This window comes from Notolabrus celidotus, chromosome 14, assembly GCF_009762535.1.
Source record: "Notolabrus celidotus isolate fNotCel1 chromosome 14, fNotCel1.pri, whole genome shotgun sequence".
In the NCBI taxonomy this organism is placed as follows: domain Eukaryota; kingdom Metazoa; phylum Chordata; class Actinopteri; order Labriformes; family Labridae; genus Notolabrus; species Notolabrus celidotus.
In genome coordinates this window covers 14,237,242-14,263,672 of record NC_048285.1, presented here as the reverse complement: position 1 = coordinate 14,263,672, position 26,431 = coordinate 14,237,242, and the positions used below count along the sequence as shown (strand labels likewise).

Sequence of the window (26,431 nt, the reverse complement as noted above, 5' to 3'; positions counted from 1 at the left end):
AGTGAAGATTTATAGGTGAACTGAAAAGGTTTCAATGATGGCAGGACTAAGAGAAAACATTTAATGTTGACATAGTTTATCAGAGAGGGCTCAAATTCACACGCGCATAAAGTATGCAAACAATAACAGAACATGCAGTGACATGTATACAAGCCCACGCACTTCACGTAGTCACACGTATGCTTACAGTGAGTGTATCTACTGCACATGCATCTTTCATTTTTAAAGATATGACCACATGAGGGCGCTGTGGAGTGAAGTTTTGACTGGAGATCATTCGGTTCAAAGTGTTTAAAGGCAAAAAAAATCTCTCATGAGTGTTGTTAAGATGTCTTGGAAGTCACACTGAAAGCAAACTTGACTGTGTCTTCTCCAGTTATTGTTCTTGTTGTATTATTTGTATAATTATGTAACCTAACACATTCAGATCTTGTTGCTATGTTAATTCATGAAAGCAGCCTTTTGTGTCTCACCCAGCTGACATTTTTCTCCATGAAGGCCTGCAGGACATCGCTGGCCGCACACTCCAGTCCTGGGGTCACATGACCCTCCACCTGGACAGTCACATGGCTGCTCACAGCCTGTGCCAAAGAAGCCCAGCTCACATTCTGCATTGGGAATATACAGATATAAAGCAAGGAGTGAAGACCAAGAGTGTCGCAATCAACATTTCCAGATATTTTGTTACACTATGTAGGAAAGTTACTCCAAACACACAGATTGCATACTTTAACCTATGAACACTGTAGGCTGCAGATATCTATAACTTGAGACTGCATTGCAAGAGCACAGCATGGCTCCAAGTGCATTCCCCATCAGTGACTGACTTTACTTCAACTATAACCCTACAGCTGCACCAGGAAAGATGACCAGATTTGCTAAACGAATGCCAGGCTAAGAGAGTAGGTAAAGCAGTTGACCTGTAACTGTTAATAATTTGTAAAAATGCACTGGTCCATCTTTCAGTTCAAGGATCCCACATGCTGAATGAGTGGTCATTTCTGGACGTGCTAATACCTTTCTCACACTGTGGCCCCTGGTATGCAGCCTTACAGAAACAGCTCCCAGTCTTGGGGTCACAGCCAGTGGAATGTTCTCGAACACAGTCACATTCTTTGGAACAACCAGCACCGTGCGTCCACCTGGGACACGCTGAGGGAAGGACGAGACCGATTTGAAAACAGACAAAAAGCATGAGTTACGTTGAGGATGAATGGTTTCAGAATGTTCTCATGTTTGTGTGATGCTGTGCAAAAAATATGCATGAATTAAACTTACATACGTACGACTAGAAAGATGCACAACCCACAGAATTACTTCACTTGAGCAACTCCAGATAAGTTTATTTTAAAGGTCAAGAAATTAAAACAAATTAGCAGTGCACTTGTTGTTTCTGAAAACATAGGTGGTCGTACTTAGTTAGGAGAAAAATGTGGGAATGAAACATTCTTTGCTCTCAGCTTACTTTTTAAGACGAGCAAACAGACACACCCAACCACCACATTATCACATTGTCAGACCTCTGCAAGTTAAAGTCATGTGACCATCACTTCACTAGATGAACTGAACCACAAAAAGCTATGTTGCATCATCTATCATCACTACTGTATAATAATGAAGATTATTTGCGAACCACCTGGCTATTCAGGAAAGCAATTTCCTGCAGAGTTGAATATATTGGCACTGGTCTCTGCACACTTGATCACATTAACTAAAGCATATACAGGCCATGTGATTGGAAGAGTTTAAAAACTGAAGCACAGCCACATCCTCACTTCAAGTTCAGAACAATTAATCTGCATGTTTTTTAGCCAAGTCTGTCTCTGCTCAGCAACAAAAAAACTCAACTCCACTCCACCCTGTCCCTCTCCACATTGGCTTTATGTTAGGTGCAGCTGCAGGCTCTGGTTACACCCTCTCCACCCTCTTAATGTCCCGCTGCAGGATGGAGCAGACAGCTGTGAGAATCTGATAATATTGCTTGTGGACATTCTTCCATCATTCTGTTTGGTGTTAGAAGAGCGAGCAGCTTCTTTACTGAGAAATTAAGAGGAGTAAATTCATCGACATGTCCATCCGGAGGCTCAGAAGCAACCCTAAAACACTGGGAGATGTTAACATGGTGACAGAGGAGCTGAAGAATCTTTACAATAAGAGGCTGCTTCCTATTGAGAAATACTATTCCTTCCATCACTTCCATTCACCCAGCTATGAGGAAGCAGACTTTAACAACAAACCAATGGTTTTGGTGATGGGTCAGTACTCAACTGGAAAGACAACTTTTATCAGGTAAGAAAAAGACTCCCACTCTCCATCTTTAATTCAAGATGAGTGCATGTGTGTCACAGAGTTGGGGATACTAATAATGGCAATGGATTGTCTTCACTTTAGGTATCTAGTGGAGCAAGATTTTCCTGGTAGTAGAGTGGGACCGGAGCCAACCACTGACTGCTTCACTGCCCTCATGCATGGACAGACAGAAGGGATCATCCCTGGCAATGCTCTCACTGTGGATCCAAAAAAGCCCTTTCGCAACCTGGACCCTTTTGGAAACGCTTTTCTCAACAGGTGATAGGAGTCAAGAGATAAGAAAGAGAAGTGGAGGAAGAGTTAAGAAATGAAAAAGGGAAAAAATAATGAATGTTTAGAGATGATCTATCTTTATTTCTGTTGATACTTCTCTTCTTGTAAATATATTCGACAATGATTTGCCTTGGAGGTACAGAAACATACTTTGTAATATGAAGCCATGTTGATTTCTGTTCTATAATGAAGATTTTGGGCAGTAATATTATTATTATCATTATTTTGGCTTTAAGTTAATTCATGTTTTTTTTAACAGATTTCAGTGCGCTCAGATGCCGAATAAAGTCCTTGAGAGCATCAGCATCATCGACTCACCGGGCATCCTAACAGCTGCTAAAAGAAAGCTGAGTCGAGGTGAGAACAAATACCTTCTAATTTCTTTTCTAATGACTGGAGGGATTGTACTTTCAGTTTTTACCTTATCTGTTTTTAAGAGTTAAATGTGGAATGCTGCTGCCGTCAGTGGGATTTAAATTCCTGCTTCAGGAAGAGCAGGAGTGATAAAAAAGGAAAACTTTAGCCCAACATATTTCAAACTATTTAAGACAGAAGCCCAGCAGCTGAAAGTAATATCACAGCAATCAGGGAGGAGACAGACAGTTAGCAACTCAGTCTCTCCTTTGTTTTAGGGACACATTAATCGATGGGTGTAACTCAAATGGCTCTAAATCCAGGGAGGACCACTGGGGTATTATATGTTCTCTCACTCGTCAGGCAGATAGGCTTGCCCCATTTCATACAGTGTTAATGAAAACCCTATGTTTTTCTTCCTTATCCCCAGGCTATGACTTTCCAGCAGTGCTACGCTGGTTCGCAGAGCGTGTGGACCGGATCATCCTGCTGTTTGATGCACATAAACTGGAGTTCTCTGATGAGCTCACTCGGGCCTTTGGGGCTCTCCTGGGCTACGAGGACAAGTTACGTGTGGTTCTCAACAAGGCTGACAGGGTCGACTCCCAGCAGCTGATGAGAGTGTACGGCGCCCTCATGTGGTCGCTTGGGAAAGTGTTTCGAACCCCTGAGATCTTGAGGGTTTACATCGGATCTTTCTGGTCTGAGCCGAGGCAGGTGTGCGACCACTACCAGTTGATCGAGCTGGAGGAGGAGGATTTGCTGACCGACATCAGGAACCTGCCTCGCAATGCTGCAGTGCGAAAGCTGAACGACCTCGTAAAGAGGGCACGCTTAGTAAGGGTAAGAGATCTCAATTCTCAACCCATATGTGAGGTTAATATTTTTAAGATGCAATAAAGATGATTCCCTGGTTTATTTGTCTCCTCCAGGCTCATGCCCACATCATCAGCTATCTGAAACAGGAGATGCCAACCATCTTTTGCAAAGAGAGCAAAAAGCACAACTTGATTTACCAGCTTCCTGTTATTTTCACCAAGATCCAGCAACAGCAGCGAGTTCCCGCTGGAGACTTCCCCGACTGCACCAAGATGCAGGTGAGACGTCACTCCTGAAGTACTACATTTAGAAGCCAACAAATCAAATGTGATCTGTGAGCCTTACTTGTGATTGCTTTCTTTCAGGAGAAGCTTCTGGGTCAAGATTTCTCAAAGTTCAAGGCCTTGAAACCAAGTCTCATGGCTTCCTTGGATAAACTTCTGTCCACTGACATTGCAAACCTGGTGCCTCTGCTCCAGCAGCAAGAACTGAGGAAGAAATCCCTCCATGGTGTTTTGGATGGGGAATTTTTAGGCACATTCAGGCGTGAGCATTCCAAGAGAGATCCTTTCAAGGAACTCTGGGATGACGAGAGCAGTGAGGCAGACTTCGACGAATGGGCGGTGGAGAAATACAAGCCCAAATACGATGAGATTTTCTTCAACCTCAGTCCAAATGATGGCAAACTGAGCGGCACTAAAGTCAAAGAGTGGATGACGAGCACGCTGCTGCCTAACTCTGTGCTGGCTCACATCTGGAGGCTGTCAGATGTTGATGGTGATGGCATGCTGGACAATGAGGAGTTTGCTTTGGCAGTCCATCTTATTGAGGGAAAACTGGAGGGTTACTGGCTCCCCCGAGAGCTACCATCTCATCTGGTGCCTCCTTCCAAAAGGCGCAATTCAGCCAGTGAAAAAGAGTGATGAAGAAAGCTGGGGCTTTCTTTACATAAATTGTACATAACTGCTAAATATGAATGAATCTGATATGCACTCCACTATTTTTAACAACTGAGATGCATCTATTATGGCACGGCAATGTAAACCTTAAAACAAACTTTGACTTGCTCAGTAATTGAATAGGAGTGTTTTTTTCCCCCTTTTTTTAAATGTCTAATTGTATCCCTATCTAAACAGCAAATCAAGCTAACAACTGCTCTGATCTTTAAATTTCATTTGTGCTTCGTCGTCTCTTAAACTAACAAAGTGTACAGACAGTGTTATCCATTTGTATGATACAAAATTTCTTAAGTTTAATAATCATCACTTTACATTTTTCACCTCATATTTTCATTTCATAGCTCATTTGTTTCATTAATTGAAATATTGATTTAAATAAGAAAATGACAGCAGGTCTAGGTTGTATCAAGAGTTACTCATATTTCATACTTTGTAATTATAATGTATTATATATTGATGGTATTAAACTTGTAACTTAAAATTGATTGTTTGTAACAGTATGACCATGTACATAATAATCATAATGTGAGAGTTGTTAGGCTTATAGGTCAGGTACTCACGCAGGTGGCAGAAGCGGCCATATAGTCCTGGGGAGCACAAGCAGCCTCCGTACAGACGATGGCAATGTCCGTTATTGGGACAGTTACACTTTTTTCTGCAAAACCTCCCGAAATAACCTCTTGGACAACCTGCCAACATAGATGTATCCACTTTAAGATTGGTTTCCCATTCAAATTCAGTGTTCTGAGTGTTAAATTATTCAAACAAATCATAGTTGAAATCAGAAATGTCCATCTGAAAGTCATGCTAGTGTTAGGACACATTCACCACTGTGGATCAGGACCCACATAAATGGTTTCTAGATGTGGGGCATACAATAGTAGTCAAGAAAAAGGATGAAAACATGATTTATCACACATTTCTATCAAATTTCAGATGTTTTTTTGAGAAATTTCCACTGTTCTCTCAAATACTGGAGTCCATTTCCGAAAACTATTCAAAATGTATTTTCCCTCTGATATACTGCTTCATATTAGTGGTTCATAAACACACACAAAAAAATGTTTTGGAGCGTGGTCTTTACATTCCCACCAGAGTGTTTGACTAAAGTGTGTCTACAGGAAATGAGTGAACAAACCATCCTCGCAGAGCAGGCCCTGCACCCCAGGGGGGCACAAACACTTCCCAGTCACAGGGTCACACGAGCCTCCATTCTGACAGCGACACAGGCTGTTACAGGCATGCCCATAGGTGCCCTGTGGACAAGCTGGAGATGGGAAAAAGAGGGAGTCATGAGTATAGAGTATTGAGAGCATAAAAGTTGCTAATTAATAAAAATGTGGGGAATTTCACACTTGTGCAGCCAGAGATAGGGTTATGCTTGACAGCTAAGACGTCAACACTTCCACATTCCATCCCCTCCCTCCTCACAGTGTGCACCCTCCTGACACTTTTGATCTCCATGGTCTTGTGAGCAATTACAACATGAACTAGTACTGAAAAACAGCCTGTCTTTATATTTGACAATTGGAAGAAAGCAAGATGAGATACTTTGTGAGGAAAAAACACCTTGGGATGTACAGGACAAAACTTGAAACACAATAGGATGTATATTTTTGTCCATAGTGGGCGCCACACTAGATTCAAACTAAATGTTTCTCACAGTAGCTTCAAATTCCACGGCACGCTTTTTTCCACAGAGGCCTTATGTTGCTCTATGGAAAAAATAACCAAGTCTAAAATACCCTCTTAAGGTCAAAAAATGTCAACATACAAACATGGAGTGGAGATATCAATTGAAACAAAGAAATGTGTGCCTTTCAAGAAGTGCATTGATGAAGGTTGCTTTGAATGTGTTTATTGGAAGTTGGTTGTGTTCAAAATTCTTGGATCGATACTGGGGAGTTACTATGGGCTTGTTGAAGCATGTTCAGACAACCTGCAGAACACACACAAAGCAGGTTCACTGGCACATATAAAATGTTGAAAAAGCACCTGTTTGACATTATACTCGGGTAGATGATTCTGTGTTTGGCCAGAATTAAATAATTCACCAGTGTTTAGTTGGGTCCGAAAGTTTCCATACAAGTTATAAATGATAGAGTTCAGAAAACAAAGTATTTGCATCATCTAGGTACAATGACTGAAACAAATCAGGTTAACACAGACATTTCTTAATTGTGTTTCTGTCTTTGTTATAATCCAGGTTACAAGGAGTGATATAATGTGGAAAAAAAGTTAAGGTTCAACTTCCTTAAATTAAATTGTGGTGTGTCACCCAATAACTAAAGTAAAACTACGTTAAGTTGAGAGATATTTCACTTCTCTAATGGCTTGGATCAATGTACCTTTTCCCCTTATGTACAGCTCTTTTCGGCCTCCTTAAATAACTCTTATAAATGTTCTCCAGGTAGTAATTTGGCTCGTCTTCTCCAGCTAAAAAATGCAGCCCATGTCAAGACCATCACCTCCAGGGTGTGTATCTGAAAGCTGCTACCTCAGGAGCATGTTTCTGCCGGTGACAGATTGCTCCTAATGGACTTGTCCCACGTGGCTCTCCTCTTATGATTACCAGCCTGACTCAGGTTCAGACCAAAGACAGCCATTAATCATGGAGCAGGATGGGAACAATGAAGTCTTGCTTCCTAACCCAGTAGTGGACATCCTTGGCCTGAGGCTGCGCGCTTGCTGTGGGCCTTGGCCTCGCTCCAGCAGCAGACAGATTGATTCCCTCCGGTGCTCCTGTGTTCTGGAGACCGTAAACAAGCCAGCCTCCCACGCAGAGCGGCAGACAGGTTTTGATACATGGCCTTAGATCGATGCACACTTGGAGCTATCTCTTTGCTCTCTCTTAAACTAGACCGTATTGCAAAAGGTAGACAAAACAGACCTAGAGGAGAATGTCCATCTTGGGAAAAACTAGGTTGCCTGTAAAGCATGACACACCAGAGACTCATTTATCATCTTTACTATAGACATAGCAAGGCCCACTGTAAAAGTCTTTATACTTAACTGAGCTAACTAGCTGCTAAATGTGGTTTCAAATTTACAAGACTGGCATGGAAGTGGTTACTATCTATCTTTTCATGTTAGTGTCTGCAGGAAAATGAGCAAGTGTTTCAAATACTGTCAAAATGAACCTTTGAATTGTGACAGGGTATCCTCTGAGAAATTATATTTGAAGTATTCAGGGATTTTTTTGTGTTTAAGGTACGGCTAGCTCTCTGTACCACTTAAGAATGAGTGTTGACAAGCAAAGATGGTCACACAATGTACAGATGTAACTACAGTGTCTTGATCACCACACTTACTCTCATTGCAGATGATCCCAGTCCATCCAGGAGAACATTCACATCTGTCTCTGTTTTCACTACACTCTCCATTGATACAGTCTTCACAGCTCACAATGCAGTCATCACCAAACGTGCCATCGAAACACACTGTGAAATAAATAATCACATAAATGTTAGACATTTTAGTATAAATAACTGGTCTAAAGACTTCTTAGGGAAACAATAAAATATAATATCCTCATGATTTCAACCCAGCAATACATCTTAGTGTCATCACTACGATTTTTTACTGTACCTATGTGGCTGTCTGCTCTCAGCTCTCCTCGGCGCTCCCTCTGGGTCTCTAATTCTTTATCCCTGTCAACACCTTTACTGCCATCATCATCATCAGTGTCATCACGGTAGTGCAAGGCTGCTGTGTACTGCAGGAGCTGAGGGGAATTGCGGAACAGCAGGTCTGGTAATCTGTGGACCCCCAGCTGCTCATCGTCTTCCTCTTCCTCCTCCTCTTCTTCTTCTACTTCCAGTTCTCTGCCATACAGAGCTGAACACAAAGCACAGTTCAAGAGTTGCTAAATGTGTGTGTTTTACCTTTGATTATGGCACAACTCTGATACAGATGTCACTCACAGCTGCAGGAGTGCTGGTCCTGATCCAAGCGGAAGCCCATTCGACAAAAACACTCGTATGTTCCCAGAGTGTTGTCGCAGTAGTGTTCACAGCCTGAGGTCTCTGCTAGGCACTCATCAATGTCTAACCGGAGACAAAACACACAGCTAAGAGAATGGACAAGTGTAAAGCTTCTGGGATTAGTCTTAAGTTCTTTTTTTCACAAACAGACATAACTTTAGTTTCATCTTACTTCTTTGATTTAACATCTTCTTTAAACTGAACAAAGTTGCCTCCAAATCAGGGACAATGTTTTTCTTTTCTGCACTGAAATGGCCTTCAAAACCTTCATTTCTGATAAATCGGCTGATACATGTGTATTGAGAATTGGCGTGCACAACTGTCCCACAACAAAGAACACTTTTTAAAGCCTCAAATGAAGGAACAAACCAGAACTCTTACCATCACAGCCACAGCCGTCTGGGTTTAGTCTGAAACCAGCTCTGCAGCTGCACTCATAGCCACCCGGGTAGTTTTTACAGAAGTGACTGCAGCAGGACTCCCCGCTGATACACTCATCACTATCTGAGAAAGGCATTGAGTGGAGGAGAGTTGGTTGAAAACGAAATAAAAGGAATAAAGACTAAAAAACGGACAACATGTCACAGAGAAACAGACTTACCCACACAGGTCTTCCTGTTCCGACTCAGCTGGTAGCCGTGGTTGCAGGAGCAGAGCGGGCCGTTGGTGGTGTGCTCACAGTGATGAGAGCACCCTCCATTGTTCTTCTCACAGCTGTTGACAATCTCCATCTCGATGCCTGGAGGAGAGAGGACCCAAACCACAATCAAAGTGCAAAACCAAAGCTGAAACATAAGGACAATGTTATGGGGTTTCATCAGGACTATTTTGGTTTGTTCCAGTTGTATAATTACAAGTTACAGATGATGAGTGGAAAACATCCAAACTTCACCACAGATACAGTTTACAGTACAATGGAATTGGAAAGCTCAGACCATGTGTATTCACAAACATAGCTGCAATGATATTAGAATGGACATTCTCTATTTATTTTATGACATGTATCATCCCTAAGCTTCCTCAAATCACCTGTTGTTTAGAAGGAAAGGAACATTCTTGCACTGCAAACATGCATCAAACTGTAAGGGCAGCTTGCTCTACAACTTTATCTCTGTTTCTTCTGCAGGAATAAAGTAAATGATCATTCAAGATTTGAAAAAAAAAATTGGATCTGCTAGCCCAGAAACAAGACCTTTCTGCACCCTTGTTTTATACGCTCTGACAGGTCCAGAAGCTCCAATCCCAATTACAAATTGTCATATTATTTAGCATTAGTTTACATACCATGGAGGCATTTTTGTAAACAACCAAGATGGCTGCCACTAATATCGAACTTTTAAAATCTGCTAATGTGTCAGTGTTAGTTGGATGGTAGTTTATGTTCCACGCAAATGCTAAATATTGGCAACTGAATCAAGCCATCTGCATTATGAATTTGACGTAAGGACTAGCTACCTGGCCTAACAGCCAACTACTTCTGATTGGTTGTAGCATCAAGTGGCGTCATAGTCTGCACCTGTTGACAACTCCCTTTGGAAATCAAGACTTGACTTGCTTGCACTTTATTAAAATGGTGCCAGGCAATGAATGGGCTCCATCCAGTTCTATCTAGATGAAACAAAATCCTGTACATTGGACACATCGAAACTGAAGTACAGCAATGACTAGACTGACACTGACGTTTTGCATAAAATTGGGTGTAAGGAATCTATCAAGTGAAGCTGTCGTGTGCAACAGGTTACTTGACAAAAAATATTAAATAGCAGCTGTTCTATAAAATGGCACGATTAGTTTTGTGCTTAATTATCCTTTTTTTTTTAATGGGGTGCATCCAAAGACCTGTGTATGCTTTCTTCTATAAGTTCCGTTGTCACAAATTAAACACAATTTAGGATAATGTGTTTAAAGTCATTCTCACAAAGAACACTGTCCGATATTTGCTTGAGTTTGTAACTGGTTGACTTGTTTTACTTTACTTACGGTAGCACTGTTTGCCATCAGCACCCAGTTCAAAACCTGGATGACACACACAGCTGAAGGAGCCCAGCATGTTGACACACCCATGAGAACACTTGCCACGGCCTGAACTGCATTCATCAATGTCTAGACAGATGATAAAGACACGTGAAAAAGATGGTTAAAAATGTAATTATGTAAAACAAGTGGTATCTACAATTTTTCTTTTTTGCATACTTTTTAAAAAATCAAGAATAAATCTGTCTGTCTTTCTGAGACATAGTCAGGACCGAGTTGGTATTTGTTTTAATTGTGTCATTTTTATTAGAATACAGTCACCCGACATTCTTAAGGTTCTTAAGGCTCTTGGAGGTCAGAGAGGGACTGGGATAGAGACAGACTTAAACAAAGCCTTTGTTTGGAGCTGGGTTTCTGCCACTAGAGGTTAATGAACCAGACAGTCGCTTTGTTACCTGAGCATTACAAAACTAACTTCCCACATGGTCTAAAAAAAACTTCATGTGTACAGAGTTCAAACAGAATGAAGCAAATACTTCCTCCTGTGGGAAGACTTTGTCAGGTGTCAGATTTCCCTGGCTTCTCTTCTCCTTCAGTTTGAGCAGGACAAATGTTGCAGAGTTAGTTTGTGTGAAAACTTTCCAACATTGTCCTCTTGAATCGATACAGGTCTTTTGGGGGAGCAGTTATGCTTCCAGTAAAAGGTAAAGTGGCTGTAACTCATGGAAAATGAATAAGTCTTTTAAGGCCCTTAACAGGCATATCCACATTTAAGTGTTTTTTGTGTGTATCTGCAGAATGTGTGCTTAATGCCTTGCCTTCACAATTCTTGCCATCCCCAGCCAGTGTAAAACCAGGTCTGCAGCTGCAGTGAGCCCGGCCTTCTTCTGGGAGGCACAGCTGGGCGCAGCCTCCATTCCTCTCCTCACAGGGGTCCCTTACTGACGCACACAGACACAGAGACAGGATGACACACAAACACAATTACACATAAACAAAAATGAAGCCAGGTCAACCCAAAGGGACCTTTCCTAGTTAATTCAAGAGCACATGCTTCATTTAAAACTCCATATTGACTTCTAAGGTTGACTTATGCATGTGCAGCCTCTAGAAATATTAAAATTCTTGCTCTTTACTCTGCTGTCAGTGTTTCCAAAAGTGCTTCTCAAGTCAATTTCCTCTCTGGTGTACATTTTTCCTTCCCTGAACTCAAGCAGTAGCCACAAATATTTTCATTTTTGCATAAATTTGGCCTGACTTGCAACAGAATCAGCACATTATTCATATCAAAAAGATAACCCACTCCAGCAATTCTTGATGTATTTCTGCATAAATGACTTACATTCACAGTGTCTCCCATCTCTCTTCAGCTGGTAGTTCTTCCGACAGTCACATTTGTAGTGATTGTTCCCCAAGTCCACACACTTATGCTCACATCCACCGTTAAGTACCGAGCAAGAGTTCACAGCTTACGAACAAATGAGACACAGACGTTTAGAAGATAAATAAGCATGGGAACACCCAATATTATCAGAATTAATAGAGTCTCAAACTAAATCCACACAGGAGGACAGATATAATTGAATTTGTTGGCCATGTAATATGGCTTTCACACCTCAGAACTATGCAGCCATGTAATTATAGAAAACACTGGGGTAAAGGCTGGAAACTAAAGAATGATATTCAAGCTGGGTACCCCTGGTTACTTTCTAATGATCTTTCCATCCCATTACTCCTGTGATTTAATGATGTGCCAAATATGAATATCAGCCGTGTGCCTTCTGGGTGCTCTAAACACAGACATGATGACACAGGCGGGCCGCAAAACTGAAGGAATGACTGGCGTTATACACTGATGACTTTAACAGACACAATTAGCAATCCCTCTGCCTCCATTCTTACCCTGAACCACTAAGCTGCGGTCAAAACATTGGAGCGTTATGAATGAAAAGTAAGACCATAAGCAACAGAGGGGGACTGATTTTCAGCAAGTCACAAATTCTCTCATTACCTTTGGATTTTATGGTGCTTAAATAAGACAAAGTACTTTACCATCTTACATTACTCCTCGCAAATCACCTTAGAATTTCCCCTTGACACTGGGATTAATCACGGCAGCTCAACACTTCTATTTCAAGTGTTATAGTAATAATTTAAACAAAAAATATTAAGATTGTCTTCTGTGTTGGACATTAGTTGCCCTTAGAATTTATAATTGTGGATCTAATACTTCAATGTTGTGTAATAATTGTATCTGAATATATTTCAATAAGTAAATATCAAAATTTTAAAAACACTGCCAAGTAACAAAGTACAACCTAATTCAGCAACAGAGCTGTTTTTTGTTTGTTTTGTTAATGGGAGGAACTTAGTTTGGTTGCCATGATAATAGTTAAAACATATGTTTATGACTCACCAATGCAGGTACGACCATCTGAATGCATGCGGAAGCCTTCGCTGCACTCACAGTGGTAAGAGCCCAGTGTGTCGACACATGTTTGTTGGCATCCTCCATTGAGCTCCTCACACTCATTGACATCTAAACACACATATATCACACATATTATACAAACATCAACACAGACTTTAACATTATATGACAGCACATGTACATTCTCAAGGAGATCACGACCTGACATGTCACAGAATATTGCCAAAGAATCACTTGAGCAGACATTAAATTATTAGAGTTGATGGAAATGTAAGTCTGCATTAACAAGCATGCTGGTCAAAAGTATGGCCCAATTAGAGGCTCATATAAACAAGGTTTTAAAATTGGAGCTTTGTGGAACAATGATAGAATTTAGAGCTTTGGTCAGCTGCAGGAAAATAATGCGTAAATGAAGGGGAGCTTAAAGTGAGCTGCTTAATAAAAGCAAGACATTTATTGCATCCCTTATAAAATCTGACGTCCAACTTTTAGGTGGTCTAATTAAACATTCCATTTGCAGTGAGCCAAAAAGGGAAAATGAAAAGCACATTTTTGGTATCACTGATTTCTAACTTAAGTATTTTGACTTCACCATTTCACAATTTAGTAATGTATTAAAAAAAGGCAAACATTTAATTTTAATGATTGATATGTTTCTTTCTTTCTCCTTTGCAAACTACTCAAAAACTGGCTGCATCAGCTGCTCTGTATCACACTGATCCTAAGAAAACATATGTGTAAAGTTGTACTTCTCCCAGGTGAGTGATGGATGGTTTATCACGCTGCTTGTGCAGTAGCATGCATGCAATCCATTTGCTTCCTGCACAAGAGAGAACCACTTATGGCCGCATGTGTGTCAGACTGAAGCTCATGTTCCTCAGAGACACAAGCAACAACATACCTGAACGCTCAACTCAAGGGCAACCAAGCTCTACTACACATCTGGACAACACATCTACCCCTCCTTCACCTCCTCCTGGTTGTCATCTCTGGCTTGCGAGGGCTATTTTAGCTTTAAATGTAGATGTGTGCATGGAGGGGACACTGATGCTGCTATTTTACTTATTTGTAGGCCAGCAAAATAATCTTATTCACACCCTGACAGCAGAGTGATCTGTTTAAGGGATTCATAAGTGTTTGCAAAACCTCTTTAGAAATCTGCACAAGTGCTGAAACAAATTATCAGTACACAAATGCCTGTGAATAATCCCATATTCATGAACCTCCTCATTATTCTGCACGCCTTTGTGTTTTAACACATTGGCAGCTATTGTGAAGGAAGCCAAACACACTAAACAATGCCCGCACAGGGAGGTTTGCCAAGGTTAATATACTTATTGGTCTCCTCATGTGAGAGGATTTCAATGGGAGACACACAATGGCTGCTTTTCACCAGTTAGCGCGGTGGTGTGTGTGGCAGCAGCAGTGGTGCTGGTGTCAGAGGTCGAGGGGCATGAGGTCTGAATGGTATCGTGTGACACCGTCTGGCTCAAAGCGGAGTTGCTGAGCTGGCATATAGCTGCAGACAATGTAGAGAAGTGGAGGCGCTGCTTTGGTGGCAGAAGGAAACAAACAGGTGGTCTTCAGAATGAGCACCACGGGGAGTCAATTTAGTCCAACAAAAGAGGAACTCTGGTGTGAGAGCAAGTATTTGTGTTTTATCTGATAAAATAGGATTTATCATTTGTGTTTGCTTAAGTGATTAATATGAGTTATAACGGTAGGTTTTCCAAATGTATCCATACATATATCTGTATAAAAGCTAGAGCAAAGAGAAAACTCAAAAAAATGAGCTGCTGTAGGCATCCTCCCACTGTAGACGTCCCAGACTCCAGCTGATACGGATGTGCTGGACTCCAGCAGCAACAGCTACTACTCTTCTCATCGCTATCACGGCTCCCTCTCTCTCTTATTCTCCTCTATCCCTCTTTCCAGAACCAACTCAGTCGAGGCATGATGGCTGTCTAACATGAGTCTGGTTCTGCTCAAGGTTTCTGCCTGTTAAAAGGAAGTTTTTCCCCGCCGCTGTGACTAGCTAAATACTGCGAGGTGCAATGCTCATGGAGTATTATGGTGGGGTCAGACAGAGTCTTACCCGGTCTTGGTGCTGGGTCTCTGTTCATAATTTAACATAGTGTGGTCTAGACCTGCTATGTTTGTAAAAGAGTCTTGAGATAACGTTTGCTGTGATTTGGCGCTATACAAATAAAGATTGATTGATTGAAATGAGCCCACTCATCTCTACAGAATGGCAAATTAACTTTGAAATTCAAACAACTATTCAGAAAGATACACAAACATCTACTTCATGGCTTTATTTTCAGACGACTCCAAGTCTCCGTATCTCCCTGTTAACATGACCACACATACGCTTCACACCAAACCTTGTAAAGAAGACCTCCACAGCTGCTGTAGCTGTATAACAGCTCTCTCAGACTTTCAATGATTGGTGAGTGACAAAATCTTGTCTCAGAGGTCAAAGGTCAGGGGCATTTGTTCACACCTGTAACTGTTTAGAACAAATGGGCCTCAGTGCCAAATATTTTCCCGGTAATGTCTGATGAGTCGGCTGAACTTCGAGAGCATGCTGTCTGAGAGGAAAAGGTTATTAGAGAGTAATGCTGTCTGGATGTGTGGTCTGTTCCAGCCAGAAGTCCAGACAGTTAAATATGTCTGAAGAGGGTGAAACTATCCCCTCAAACCCACAAATGAGTCTGCATACTGTGAGGGACTGAGAGTAGACTCAAATGGATTAATTTATTTTTCAACTACTCATTTATTTCATGCATCAAACTTTTTACATGACCAACACATCTTTGTTATAACTACATTAACCAAAAATAGTTCCTTAATGGATCTGCTACTTGATTTGGGTGTGGGGCTGATTTTGAAGTGATTTTTAAAAATGAGTGAGTTGTCGATGAAGGACTCATCTTGAGCTGCTTTGTCCTTTAATGTGAGGGTCACTTGACCGATAGAGACAGCAGGAGGCGTCAGTTGGTCACTTTTCAGTATCTTTACAAGTGATTCTACTCTTGTCCTTGGAACATTTGTTTCAAACCCCATAAGGCAGAGGAATAAATCAGTACATCTTATTAATCAAATACAAAATAAAACATAACTTTTGCACTACAACTCCGCCAATATATTTACCCAACACACATTGGAAGATAAATTGACTTCAGATGTGCCAGAGTATATTTAACTGCAAGTACAATGATTAACATTAAAATTTGTTTGTATTAAAAATACATGCATATTTAACACTAGGTAAATTAATTTTCATTCTAAAATTAATCAGATAAAGTCTTAAAATAGTACAGGAAGCCACAGCCGAGTAGGTACTCCAAAACAGTGTGCCTGTTTTTGTTCTTACTGGCGACATCCAGATGTCCATCTTACCTTGACATGCTTTGCCATCTGGCCCCAGTTTACTGCCTTCAGGACACTTGCAGTAGTAGCTTCCAATAGTGTTGCAGCAGAACCCCTCACAGCCGCCGTTATCGGTTTCACATTCATTGTCATCTGAAAGAAAAAGATTAGAAAGCTGTTTTACTGACACAAAGCACAGCCAACACAAGTTTTCAAGTCTCCTTCAGCTTTCTTTTGAATTCCTTTGTGTTATTATTATATTGTTTCCTTTTTACCAGGAAGGAAAACAACTTAACTATATCAAGTTTTATTTTCACTTCATTTTGTGCATAACAGGAATGCTTTAATGTCAGTGACCTCCTTCTCCTACCTTATCACTCCATAAAACACGTGTCAGTACTTACACTGTGTCATTCGTAAGAATCCAAAATCAGCCATTTTAAGGAAAAAAAAATGTGAGGACTCATATTACACCATAAAAATCTCCATAATCTTCTATGTTTTTTCACCTTTTTATTTCTCTCACAGGATAAAATAGGTTCTAGTATCTGTCCTTGTTTATCCTTCAGGCTCTTTGTTCATATTCGATGATTTCTATCAACTGTGTATCACCAGAAGAATGTCTTCAGACTGGAGATAGACCGATTAATCAGTCTGACGTTTAATTGGTCTGATTAATGGCATTTTGAAACAATCTGCATCGGCTAATATCAGATCCTGTCCTGCAATCCAGGCAATGGCAGCTGAGCTGGTTAGTGTTGCTTTCTGATCGCTTGTTTGTGTAATTTATGACGATCAAAAAACTCAAGTACAGTCTATTTTTCCTTTCCTCTTTTCATTTTCCTTAAACTTTATTGAAATCACTGATATTAAAACTGTTTAGTGTTGGCTGCAATTCTAGCAAACTTTTGTACACAAAATATGATTGAGTGTATACGGACAAATCCCCAATCTCTCTTTGTCACTAGAAATGATTTGCTTCTGTGAATTGTAAAATGTTTTTGGATCTATATGAACTTTTACCCCATGCTTGTAAAAACAGATTAAGCTACTGCTATTGCCACTGTAGTACTAGTCCATGTCCCGGAAACACAGCCAAACTTTTCCGCAGATGACACAGTGTTTTATGCTTGCTTTAGAAAACGGAGATGGCGACAGAGAAATGCATTGCACTTGGACGTACACCCCCTGTCAGAGAGTGAGAGCAAAGAGACAGAAAGGAAAGGAAAAGTTATTTAGTATTCTGTCCATCTGTTAAAGGACTTAATGGGACCTCTTAGATTTGCATTGAGCAATAGTTTATTTATCTCTGAATAACAGGAAATTTCAGAAGTAAAACTTGGAGAAATTATTTGGAAGGAAAAGACAGTGAGAGGTGAAGAGCAAGCCTTACAGTGATTTTTTTTTTATCAAAAGCACATGACAAATAGATGTCTGCTTTGTAATCAGGGGGTTTAACTAAAGACAGATTTTCAGCACAGCTCTTCTTTAATTAACACGAATGTGCACCTGATCATTAACGAGCTTGTAATTAACAATTGTTTAGGCTTTAAATCTCCTGGTGTTTGAGTATTTATGTAAAGGTTAATCTAAAACATATATAGTTAAACAGTTGCCAAAAAGCAAACAGCAACAAAGATGCGTTCCAAATGCCCCTCTGGTAAAAACCTGAAAACAATTTCTGTTTCAAGCTTCAGCATGCCAAACGAGTAAACTTATCGCCAGTATTCTCCTAGTTCATTTAGGGTCTTTGGTCTTTGTGGTATTTCATCTGTTTCTGTAGTCAAGAAGACACCCATGGAGCATGGACTGCTTGGCCGGTATTATATACAGACAACAGGGTATGATTAACAGCCCGTACTGCTCAGATAAAATGTCCCTTCAACCATCTGTGCACATAAATAAATATGTTAGAAAAATACAATGATAAAAGAAGGATATGAAAAAAAATACGGAAAGAGATACCGCCTGAATATGACACAAAACCACAGCAGGGTATCTGGACGTAACTGTCTCCAGCTGAACATTTGAGTTGCATTACAAAAATACAATCCGATTATTTTAATCTATGTGATGCAAAGCACAGCACTTTGGACAAGTGGTGCTAAATCACAACAGCCACATATTTTCCATATATCGTCCCTGCAGAGAACAAGAGATATGAAAAGATTTAAAACAGAGCTGAAGATCAGCAGCTAAGAAGAACCATCTCACAGAAGAAAAGTTTATCTTCTACAATACTTATTAAGAGTCATCAAAGCTGTGTTCTTGATCTACAATTTAGAAAGACATCTATCGGCAAGTTTGGCCAAGTTTGAAACATGTCCTTGGCAGGGGTTAGAAAAAAAAAATGTTTCAAATCACTTTCAAATAGAAGCTTTATGGTTAGATGTAACCTGACGAGTTCTGCACGACCTCAGAAACTAAGGATGGGTCGCCATATTTGTTTTTCAGGCCACACCCACACTTGGTTTCTAAGGGCGGACAGTGTTAACTGAGTCATCCGGAGAGGAAAACATAATTTGGGGAATTACTATAAAAGATGATTGGTTGAGCAGTACAATTTCACAGGTTGAGGCTTGGCTGTTATTTATTGTCCAGTCTTCGTTTTCTTTTTTATTTACTCTTGTAATAATCGTCCCGTTAGGATTATTTGCATGTAGAATTTGGAGTGTGTTATCTTCTTCGAGTGTAATGTCCTGTCTTGGCTTTTTGCAAACCTTCACTCAGTAATCAGCACATTGCTCTTCACCATTGGGAGGAGATTTTTAAAACCTGTATCCTGAAAAATGAATGCTTACACACACACACAAACACAAACACACACACACACATACACACACACACACACACACACACACACACACACACACACTTGCACACAGAGAAACAACCCAGCGTTGTACTTTTCATTTACTCATGAGGGTAAAGACGGACATGTAACAGCAGGACTCTGCCCTCCCACACATCTCCACTTTGATCCTTCAGCTCCTGGGTGCCTTAATGAGCGCTCCATACCGGCTCAGGGTCATTTGCAACCGTCAACAAGAAGCCGAGTACAGAGTGCAGCTAAATAGAACAAACTTACATTCAACCCGTCGAGGAGAGTTTTGAGTGATATGATCTTTGCAGCAATCCAGATTTAACATGACGGGTAACAAAAACAATTCCCACGATTTGGACACTACAGCCAGAATTCCTCACCATCTTAAATACACCTCTAGTTTTGCCTTTTGTACCCCCAAAGAAAGAAATTACCAAAATGGAATGTAGCTTGAAATATTGTCCAAAGTCAACACAGTTTCATGATCCAGATTTATGAATGTTGCTATGGTTGGCTTGTGGCTCAGCCACAGATCACTGATAGGTAATGTATCCCTGGCCTTACCTGCAGACAACAGATGATTCCATGGTAATACGAGATCCAAAGTGTTTATACAAGAACAAGAATCCATGTCTTGTTAGCACAATGACTCTTTGACCAAGCATCTAAGAAAATATTTAACTATAGAATGTATCATCTTCTGGGAGACTTCAGGGACTGAGCTATAAAGATGACATGTGAGGAGAGCTACTCCACATAATTCTGCTGTGCATGCAGCCAAAAAATACCCCAGTGCTTTGTAAAACTATCAGTCTCAGGTTGGTGAATAAAAAAACTGATTAATAGCATTAGATAAATCAATAGTAAGGCAATTACTTTTCCCTGTGAATAAAAATATACAAGAAAATGAAATTTAGTGAAAAACTCACCAAGATATGCAGAAATATAAATGAGTGTTGTGAGGAATCTACCTGATAGATTTTCTCTGGAGACTGAGCCAGGAAGGATCCACTTTGTTTCCTTTTTCGGCACATTTAACAACATTCAAGACAAATAATATGTCCCTGAATCAAAAAGAAAAAGTACAGCAAAAGGAATTTCCTTTTGTTGCTTGAGTCATATTAAAAAAGGAAAACAACTATTTTTCTGGGCTTGGTTATACACGTGGATCCTGGCCAAACAAACATGAGGTAATAAAACAAAAAATAAAGCAGTGTTGTTGGATGTAAAATAGAATAGATGGAGACTGGAAGTACTTTTATTCAATGTTGCACATGGACTAGAACACAAAAGCAGGAGAGCCTTCATAAAAAGTAATGAGGCACCATGTGAAACTATCCCTTCTCATCATAACATCACGTTTCAGATCCTGTCTGTAAAGCATCTCCTTGAGTGGTTTATTGCTTGATTAACCAAGTTTATCTCATTACACATGTATCTGTAAACATCCCTTTTTTGTCTCAATCAGATTAACAGACCCAAACATAGTTAAGAGATTCTATTTGAGACACTGTCCTGTAGTCTTTGAATCTATACTGTTGTTAGTCTAGGTACATGGCTTGGTTCAACTGTTGCACATTCGGATGTTTCTCAGACCACCCACATGCAATGAGCAATTGTGGATGGACAGATGCATACAATACAACTTCCCAATGTCTCCAGAGGACCTTTTTTCCTCAAAGATACAGATACTAAAGATAATTAAAAGATTTAAAACAGCAATAAAAAAATAATATAGTCTAATTGCCATGCATTTAACACATCAGCGACCATCAATCCTTTACCAAAACTGTGTGCATTGCTAACTTTTGTGAATATCTAAGCTAATCAACACAATCGATGGACTCTTTCTGTCAAACACAAACCTCCCAGGACAGCTGATCATAATAAACAGTAAATGCAGTCAATGCAAAAATGTGGTTTATGTCTAACACACCCTTGATAAATTCATGAAGTGCTTTCACTTCCTCATGACCTAGCTTTCTGACTACCTTTAGCTCCAAATCCCTTGATACATGAACACCTGCAGCCTTTTCCTGGATATTCCACAGTCCTGACTCCCTCATGTGGCCTATAAGCCTTGAATCTGAAAACCTGGATCATCAATCTTGATCAAAGTGAAGGACTGACAGTTTAGATGACACATCACTTACCTCAACACAGAATCACTTGCTGATACATTTTGAAAGCACAAACATATGTCTCCAGCTTGAGATACCATTGCTCCACTCTTTATCCCTTTTAAACTACAGGTGCATCTCTGAATCACACAAAGGGTAAAAGTCTCACATTTATCTCCAATAAAATATTTTATCTTGTAGTACAGGATTTACATTCTTGACCATGACAATAACTTAAATGTCTGGAAAAAAAATAGAGGTCTACAGGGTCCCATCTTTAAATGCACATCCACAATTAAATGTAGTATCCCCCAAGGCTCAACTTTAGTGTTTAGCTTCTATGCTGATGACATGCAGTTATCATGTCAGGTTACGTAACAACCATTTAACTATTGGAATGTTATCAAATACAGGATAGCTAAGAAATCCCTTCAACCTTGATGAGCACAGACCTAAATAAATCATGTTTGTCCATCTTAGCTCTGTAGCATATGGATGTAGATATACTTGTGTTCATGTACACAACCAGCTGCATCATAATGGTTAATTTAGTCAGGACCACTCTCATCAGAAGAATCAATTATTTGCATGCAATAAGCTAAATTTGGCAGTCTGGCTCTTTTCATGGAGCTCCCTGCTCTTCCATGTGCCTACATGGAATGCCAAAGCCTGAGGTGGGGAGAGCACACCCTCCCTTTCTTTAATGTGCATCCATGAAAAGCCAAGGCAGGGAGAGCAGCAGCAGCAGCAGCAGCAAAGACCCCAAGGAGTACAGAACAGTACAGGCATCAGTGACAATACATATGACACTAGAACAATCAGACAAAGTAGAAAAGGAGGTGCTGGAGGTGAAGCAGCAAGAGAAGGCAGCTTGTGTTCTGGGGACCAAGCTTTACATTGTAGCCTTCCTGATCTAATGCTATGCTCAATTTCTTTCACATACCTCGCCATGAGTGGAGGATACCTCTAGAGGGCAAACCAAACAGTTCAGACAGTCCACATGTGGTGGATGTCAGCAACACACATGGGAACACCTCAGGAGGTTGCTTATATGTTATTGCTAGGTCTCAGTTGCATGATGACTGACGCTAGCTGTTTTGATGGGCATGTTTGTCACTGTGCACTGGCAATGACACATCGTGCACACAGATTATTCAAGACTGGGTACATCATCTTGTCTTCAAAACTTTCTTCAATAGTTTTTCTTGCTGCAGTCTTGACTCTGTCTAATCCCAACACTCAATCTCATGCAAAAGCTCAGTAAAAAGCAAGTATATCTCAGGCCTTCAAAATACTCCGTCTGCAAATTTGCAAATCAGGGCAAAAATCTTGGTTCAATTTTAAGACCCACTTAAGACAGGAATGTTAAGCCTCTGTTGTGCCTTGTAATCAATGTAAATACCACAGAGAGCAACGTTGGAGGTAACACAATTCATAGGGTTGACCAATCCCACTCTTTCACCATTCCAAGTGTTGGAAAATACAGCTGTTCACTTATAACTGGAGCTAAGAGGAGACAACAAATCACATCTGCTCTGGCAGGTTTGCATTTGTTACCAGTGAAATGCAGAACTGATTATAATTGTCTGCTATTTGTTTTTAAGCTTGAAATGATTGAAATGGAGCTTCACTATAAATATCACTGCTCTGCTGGTTTCAAACTCTGTCCCCTGACATCAACAACTGTCAGACTCTAAAGTCCAATGGTGACTGGATATTGAGTCTCTGCTTTCAAACTCTGGAAAGTTTCTCCCATTGATGAATTTAAATCACATTTAAAGACCCAACTGCTTCCTCGCCCTCCATTCGGTTCCTCTTGCTTGCTTGCTTATTTATCTATTTTCCATTCTTCATATCTTATCAATTTTGTTCCTGATTTAATAGTAACGGATGTTTTCAACAGTGTTACTGTTGTATTGCTTGATGTGTAATTGCTTTTATTGCATCACTCCTTTAATAATACACCCCTTCTCTGAGGTAGGTTATAAATTGCATAAATTGAAGCAACTCCTGTTGTTTTTAAATTTGATGTATAAATACAGCGACTGGTTTTGACCTGACGATTTTAATTTGAAAACATCACTTGTTGAGATAATTTATTGTTCAGAAGCAAGTGGAAAGTGTTGGTCTCCCATAGGTTTATGAATGGGGATGATAATACTTTCCCATCATGTAACTGAGGGAACCAACAGCTGCTTGAATGTTCTTGTGTTCTCTGCAGACAAACATTAGCTACTGAGTCTCAATCCCTGCCTTTCTCATTATGTGTTTTTGACATTACTTGTCCTCTACAGTACGGTGACCCCCTTTTTCAAAACCTCTCGAAGGACCAACACTCTTCCTCTCTAACAAAAAAAACCCCTATTTGAAGTACTTTGACATTCCATAAATCAATAAACCTGCAACCATCTGTCTTTTACCTTCCTGTTAAAGACATTACACACAGAGTGAAGATCAATAACTGAATCAGCAGGCCTCAGTTGGATTGCTGGTCTCTTAACATTGTTCGATGAATGTGGAAGGCTTCGATGTCAGACCTCAGTGGTCGGAACTGATACTCAAAACCAATGTGATTTAAGAAGTTTCTTCCCTATGAGTTGGAAGTTGAGCAACTGGCAGGAATTCCTACATTTTTTAAGTCTTTATTCCCCTTAACTCTACTGTAAAAAGAGGACACGGAAAAGAATGCAGCTCATCAAATAACTTATCTTGACTGAAATCATTGTTTTTCTAAGCTTACTCTCAGCAAATGTTTCAGAAAGATTTTTTATGAAACAATGGCACACCAAAATAAATTACATTGAAAGTCCAGCTCTTCAGATACACCAATGGGGAATAGATAAGAACTTTCCTAACAGGAAACTATTGTACTTCCCTTTTAAACCCCAGACAGACTTTTGAAGGAGAAGCCAGCTAATTAAGTGTGAAATCACAGCAGTTTGGCCAAGCCAGGAATTTGTTTAAATCCTGACATTTTCCACCTGACGATTCACTTGACTCACACCGTCCTCCCACTTCCTGTGCTCCACCATTTATTTGAACTCTTTTGACCTTTCCGCAGACATTGATGCATCCTTTACTCTATTGAATCTGAAACTTTTGAGGGTACTGCTGCTTTCATGCTTGCTTATTACTTGTTTCTATGTTTTTGCACTTGCCTTGGGAAAGTTTGATGTCGAGTGTGTTTGGCTTTGATCTAATTATCTCATCAGCCACTCCACTCAGTGAACTGATGTTTTGAATTTAGGTCAAATTAGGGGTGATCTTGTCAGCCTGTCTGGTGGTTAATCACATTTGATCAGACAAAATTTCTCAACAACTTTTCCAAAAGTGTACATTTTCCTCAGGGGGAACCTGAACCCTGCAGGCTTTGGTTGTACCCTGTCTACTCTCTCTCTCTCTCTCTGGTGCCATTAGCAGGTTGGTGTTTTAAACTTTTAGTTAATATATCTAAACAGTCCTTGGGATAGATTGCTATCCAGTTTGAACTAGGTATTTGTGGTGCCTTGAGGATGCACCCTATTGACTTTGATGATGAATGATGTCCTCTAAAGCCACCCTGAAGCTGATGTTCAAGATTTTAAGATGTCGTGAACTACTAGGTTGCGATAAAAAGTGGTACAAACACGTCTCCTTTGATTAATTGGAATATCTTCAGAGCTCCATCATGAGGTTGACGATAACATTTTTCCAGTTTCACCTGCAAAAGTAACACTCCCATCATCAAAAGCATTAATTAGCAGTAAGTTTTGTGCTATTGATAAATGATAAACAGTTAAAAGGATAAAAGTCAGCCTTTCAACTCAATGGACTAAGATATTTCACATATTAGCACTTTCTTGAAAGCATATTCATGACATTCTTGTCAATGTGAGCATGCAACTTTACCATTTAACTTAAAGCCTTTTCAGCAAAGTAACAGCCTCAACAAACGCTAGCACTGCTGTAAGCTCTTTTATTTTGAAAAGCCCACTCAGCCTTTTATGTTTTGCTGTTTTTCAAAGTACAAACCACGTGAATCTTTTTTCTTGACTGTTTATAGCATTGCACTTTTTACAATACAAAGTCATTCCAAGACTAAAATCATCACTGTTATAGCACTCTCCTGGAAAGATTCAAAGTGGCTAACATGACAGAACATCAGTCTCACGTTTTGGTTACTTGAAAGAGTACTCAAGCCCAGGAAACAGAGGTCAACCAAGTGCTGTTCGGAAAAACTCTAGATCCTGTGAACTAGTGAAAAGGTCAAAGGTCATCAATAGACACTTGAGGTGCTTAAAGGAACCTGTCACAGACAGGAAAGTAAGCTTTAACAAAAAGCTCAGCAGCAAATAAAGACGAGACAAAAGTGGGATTGTTTTCAAGATGTTGCACTGAATGAAATGAACAATTGGCTTGAGAAAGGAATACCATCAATCACAGTCTTCAGTGATGGGATGGTTTTTATTTGGGTCTCATTCAACCACATAATAACAGAGTGAAGGCACAAAAACCTTGTGTTTGATGGTTTAAGTGTTTTATTATCAGATTGTCTCGTAAATAGGATGTAGAGGGTTTGTAGCACAACCAAAATATCAAACTACTGGGAGAATTGGGAAGTGTGTGGACAGAGTGTGCAAAAGACAGTACAGGTGATGTCAGTTGAAGCAGAAAAACAGGTCAGTGGAACTGGGTGAGGAGCCCAACCTACGGGGTGAGCTCTAGCCCAAACAGACCTCTGACTCTGCCTTCCCTGTTCTCTTTCATCCTACAGACTCTTCTTATGGTCGTGTTTTGGGTTGTGAGGAACATAAGGAACCACGTGGTTGGCTATCCATAACTTACCAATATAGAATATTGGTATACAGTGGGATGACAGGGTGGGATTCTTCAATGAGTGCTTATCCTTTTAACAAGAATACAAGTACCTTGTGTTTAATTCAAATGTTTTCTGGGTTAATATGACTTATTTAGGTGAGAGATGTCATGAAAAACTAAAGGCTTGATTCACAAAAGGATGGTGCTGCAGCTTT

The 26,431-nt window shown here is 40.1% G+C and overlaps 2 protein-coding genes across 2 annotated transcripts in view; one reads left to right on the top strand and one right to left on the bottom strand.

Moving 5' to 3' along the window:
• zgc:158328 (uncharacterized protein LOC567225 homolog) overlaps positions 1-26,431 on the bottom strand; it is a 61,295-nt gene that overhangs the window by 22,476 nt on the left and 12,388 nt on the right. Inside the window, exons 5-18 of the mRNA XM_034700351.1 lie at positions 16,506-16,628; positions 13,089-13,211; positions 12,015-12,140; positions 11,491-11,613; positions 10,679-10,801; positions 9,300-9,437; positions 9,080-9,202; positions 8,639-8,761; positions 8,304-8,552; positions 8,027-8,155; positions 5,854-5,982; positions 5,276-5,404; positions 1,018-1,152; positions 474-608 (exon numbers count right to left, since the gene is read on the bottom strand). Coding sequence (XP_034556242.1) covers positions 474-608; positions 1,018-1,152; positions 5,276-5,404; positions 5,854-5,982; positions 8,027-8,155; positions 8,304-8,552; positions 8,639-8,761; positions 9,080-9,202; positions 9,300-9,437; positions 10,679-10,801; positions 11,491-11,613; positions 12,015-12,140; positions 13,089-13,211; positions 16,506-16,628 — 1,908 coding nt within the window. The remainder of the gene's footprint in view (positions 1-473; positions 609-1,017; positions 1,153-5,275; positions 5,405-5,853; positions 5,983-8,026; positions 8,156-8,303; positions 8,553-8,638; positions 8,762-9,079; positions 9,203-9,299; positions 9,438-10,678; positions 10,802-11,490; positions 11,614-12,014; positions 12,141-13,088; positions 13,212-16,505; positions 16,629-26,431) is intronic.
• On the top strand, positions 2,069-5,754 carry LOC117825130 (EH domain-containing protein 2-like). The gene is made up of 6 exons (XM_034700789.1): positions 2,069-2,289; positions 2,392-2,568; positions 2,843-2,940; positions 3,368-3,780; positions 3,870-4,034; positions 4,122-5,754. The coding sequence occupies exons 1-6, from the start codon at positions 2,069-2,071 to the stop codon at positions 4,677-4,679; spliced, it is 1,632 nt and encodes a 543-aa protein (XP_034556680.1). The 3' UTR covers positions 4,680-5,754.

Excerpts from the sequence above, each read along its gene's own strand:
- LOC117825130 (XM_034700789.1), top strand. The coding sequence starts at position 2,069 with ATGTCCATCCGGAGGCTCAGAAGCAACCCTAAAACACTGGGAGATGTT. Across the intron at positions 2,290-2,391 it reads GGAAAGACAACTTTTATCAG|GTATCTAGTGGAGCAAGATT; the intron begins GTAAGAAAAAGA and ends TCTTCACTTTAG. Across the intron at positions 3,781-3,869 it reads AGAGGGCACGCTTAGTAAGG|GCTCATGCCCACATCATCAG; the intron begins GTAAGAGATCTC and ends TGTCTCCTCCAG.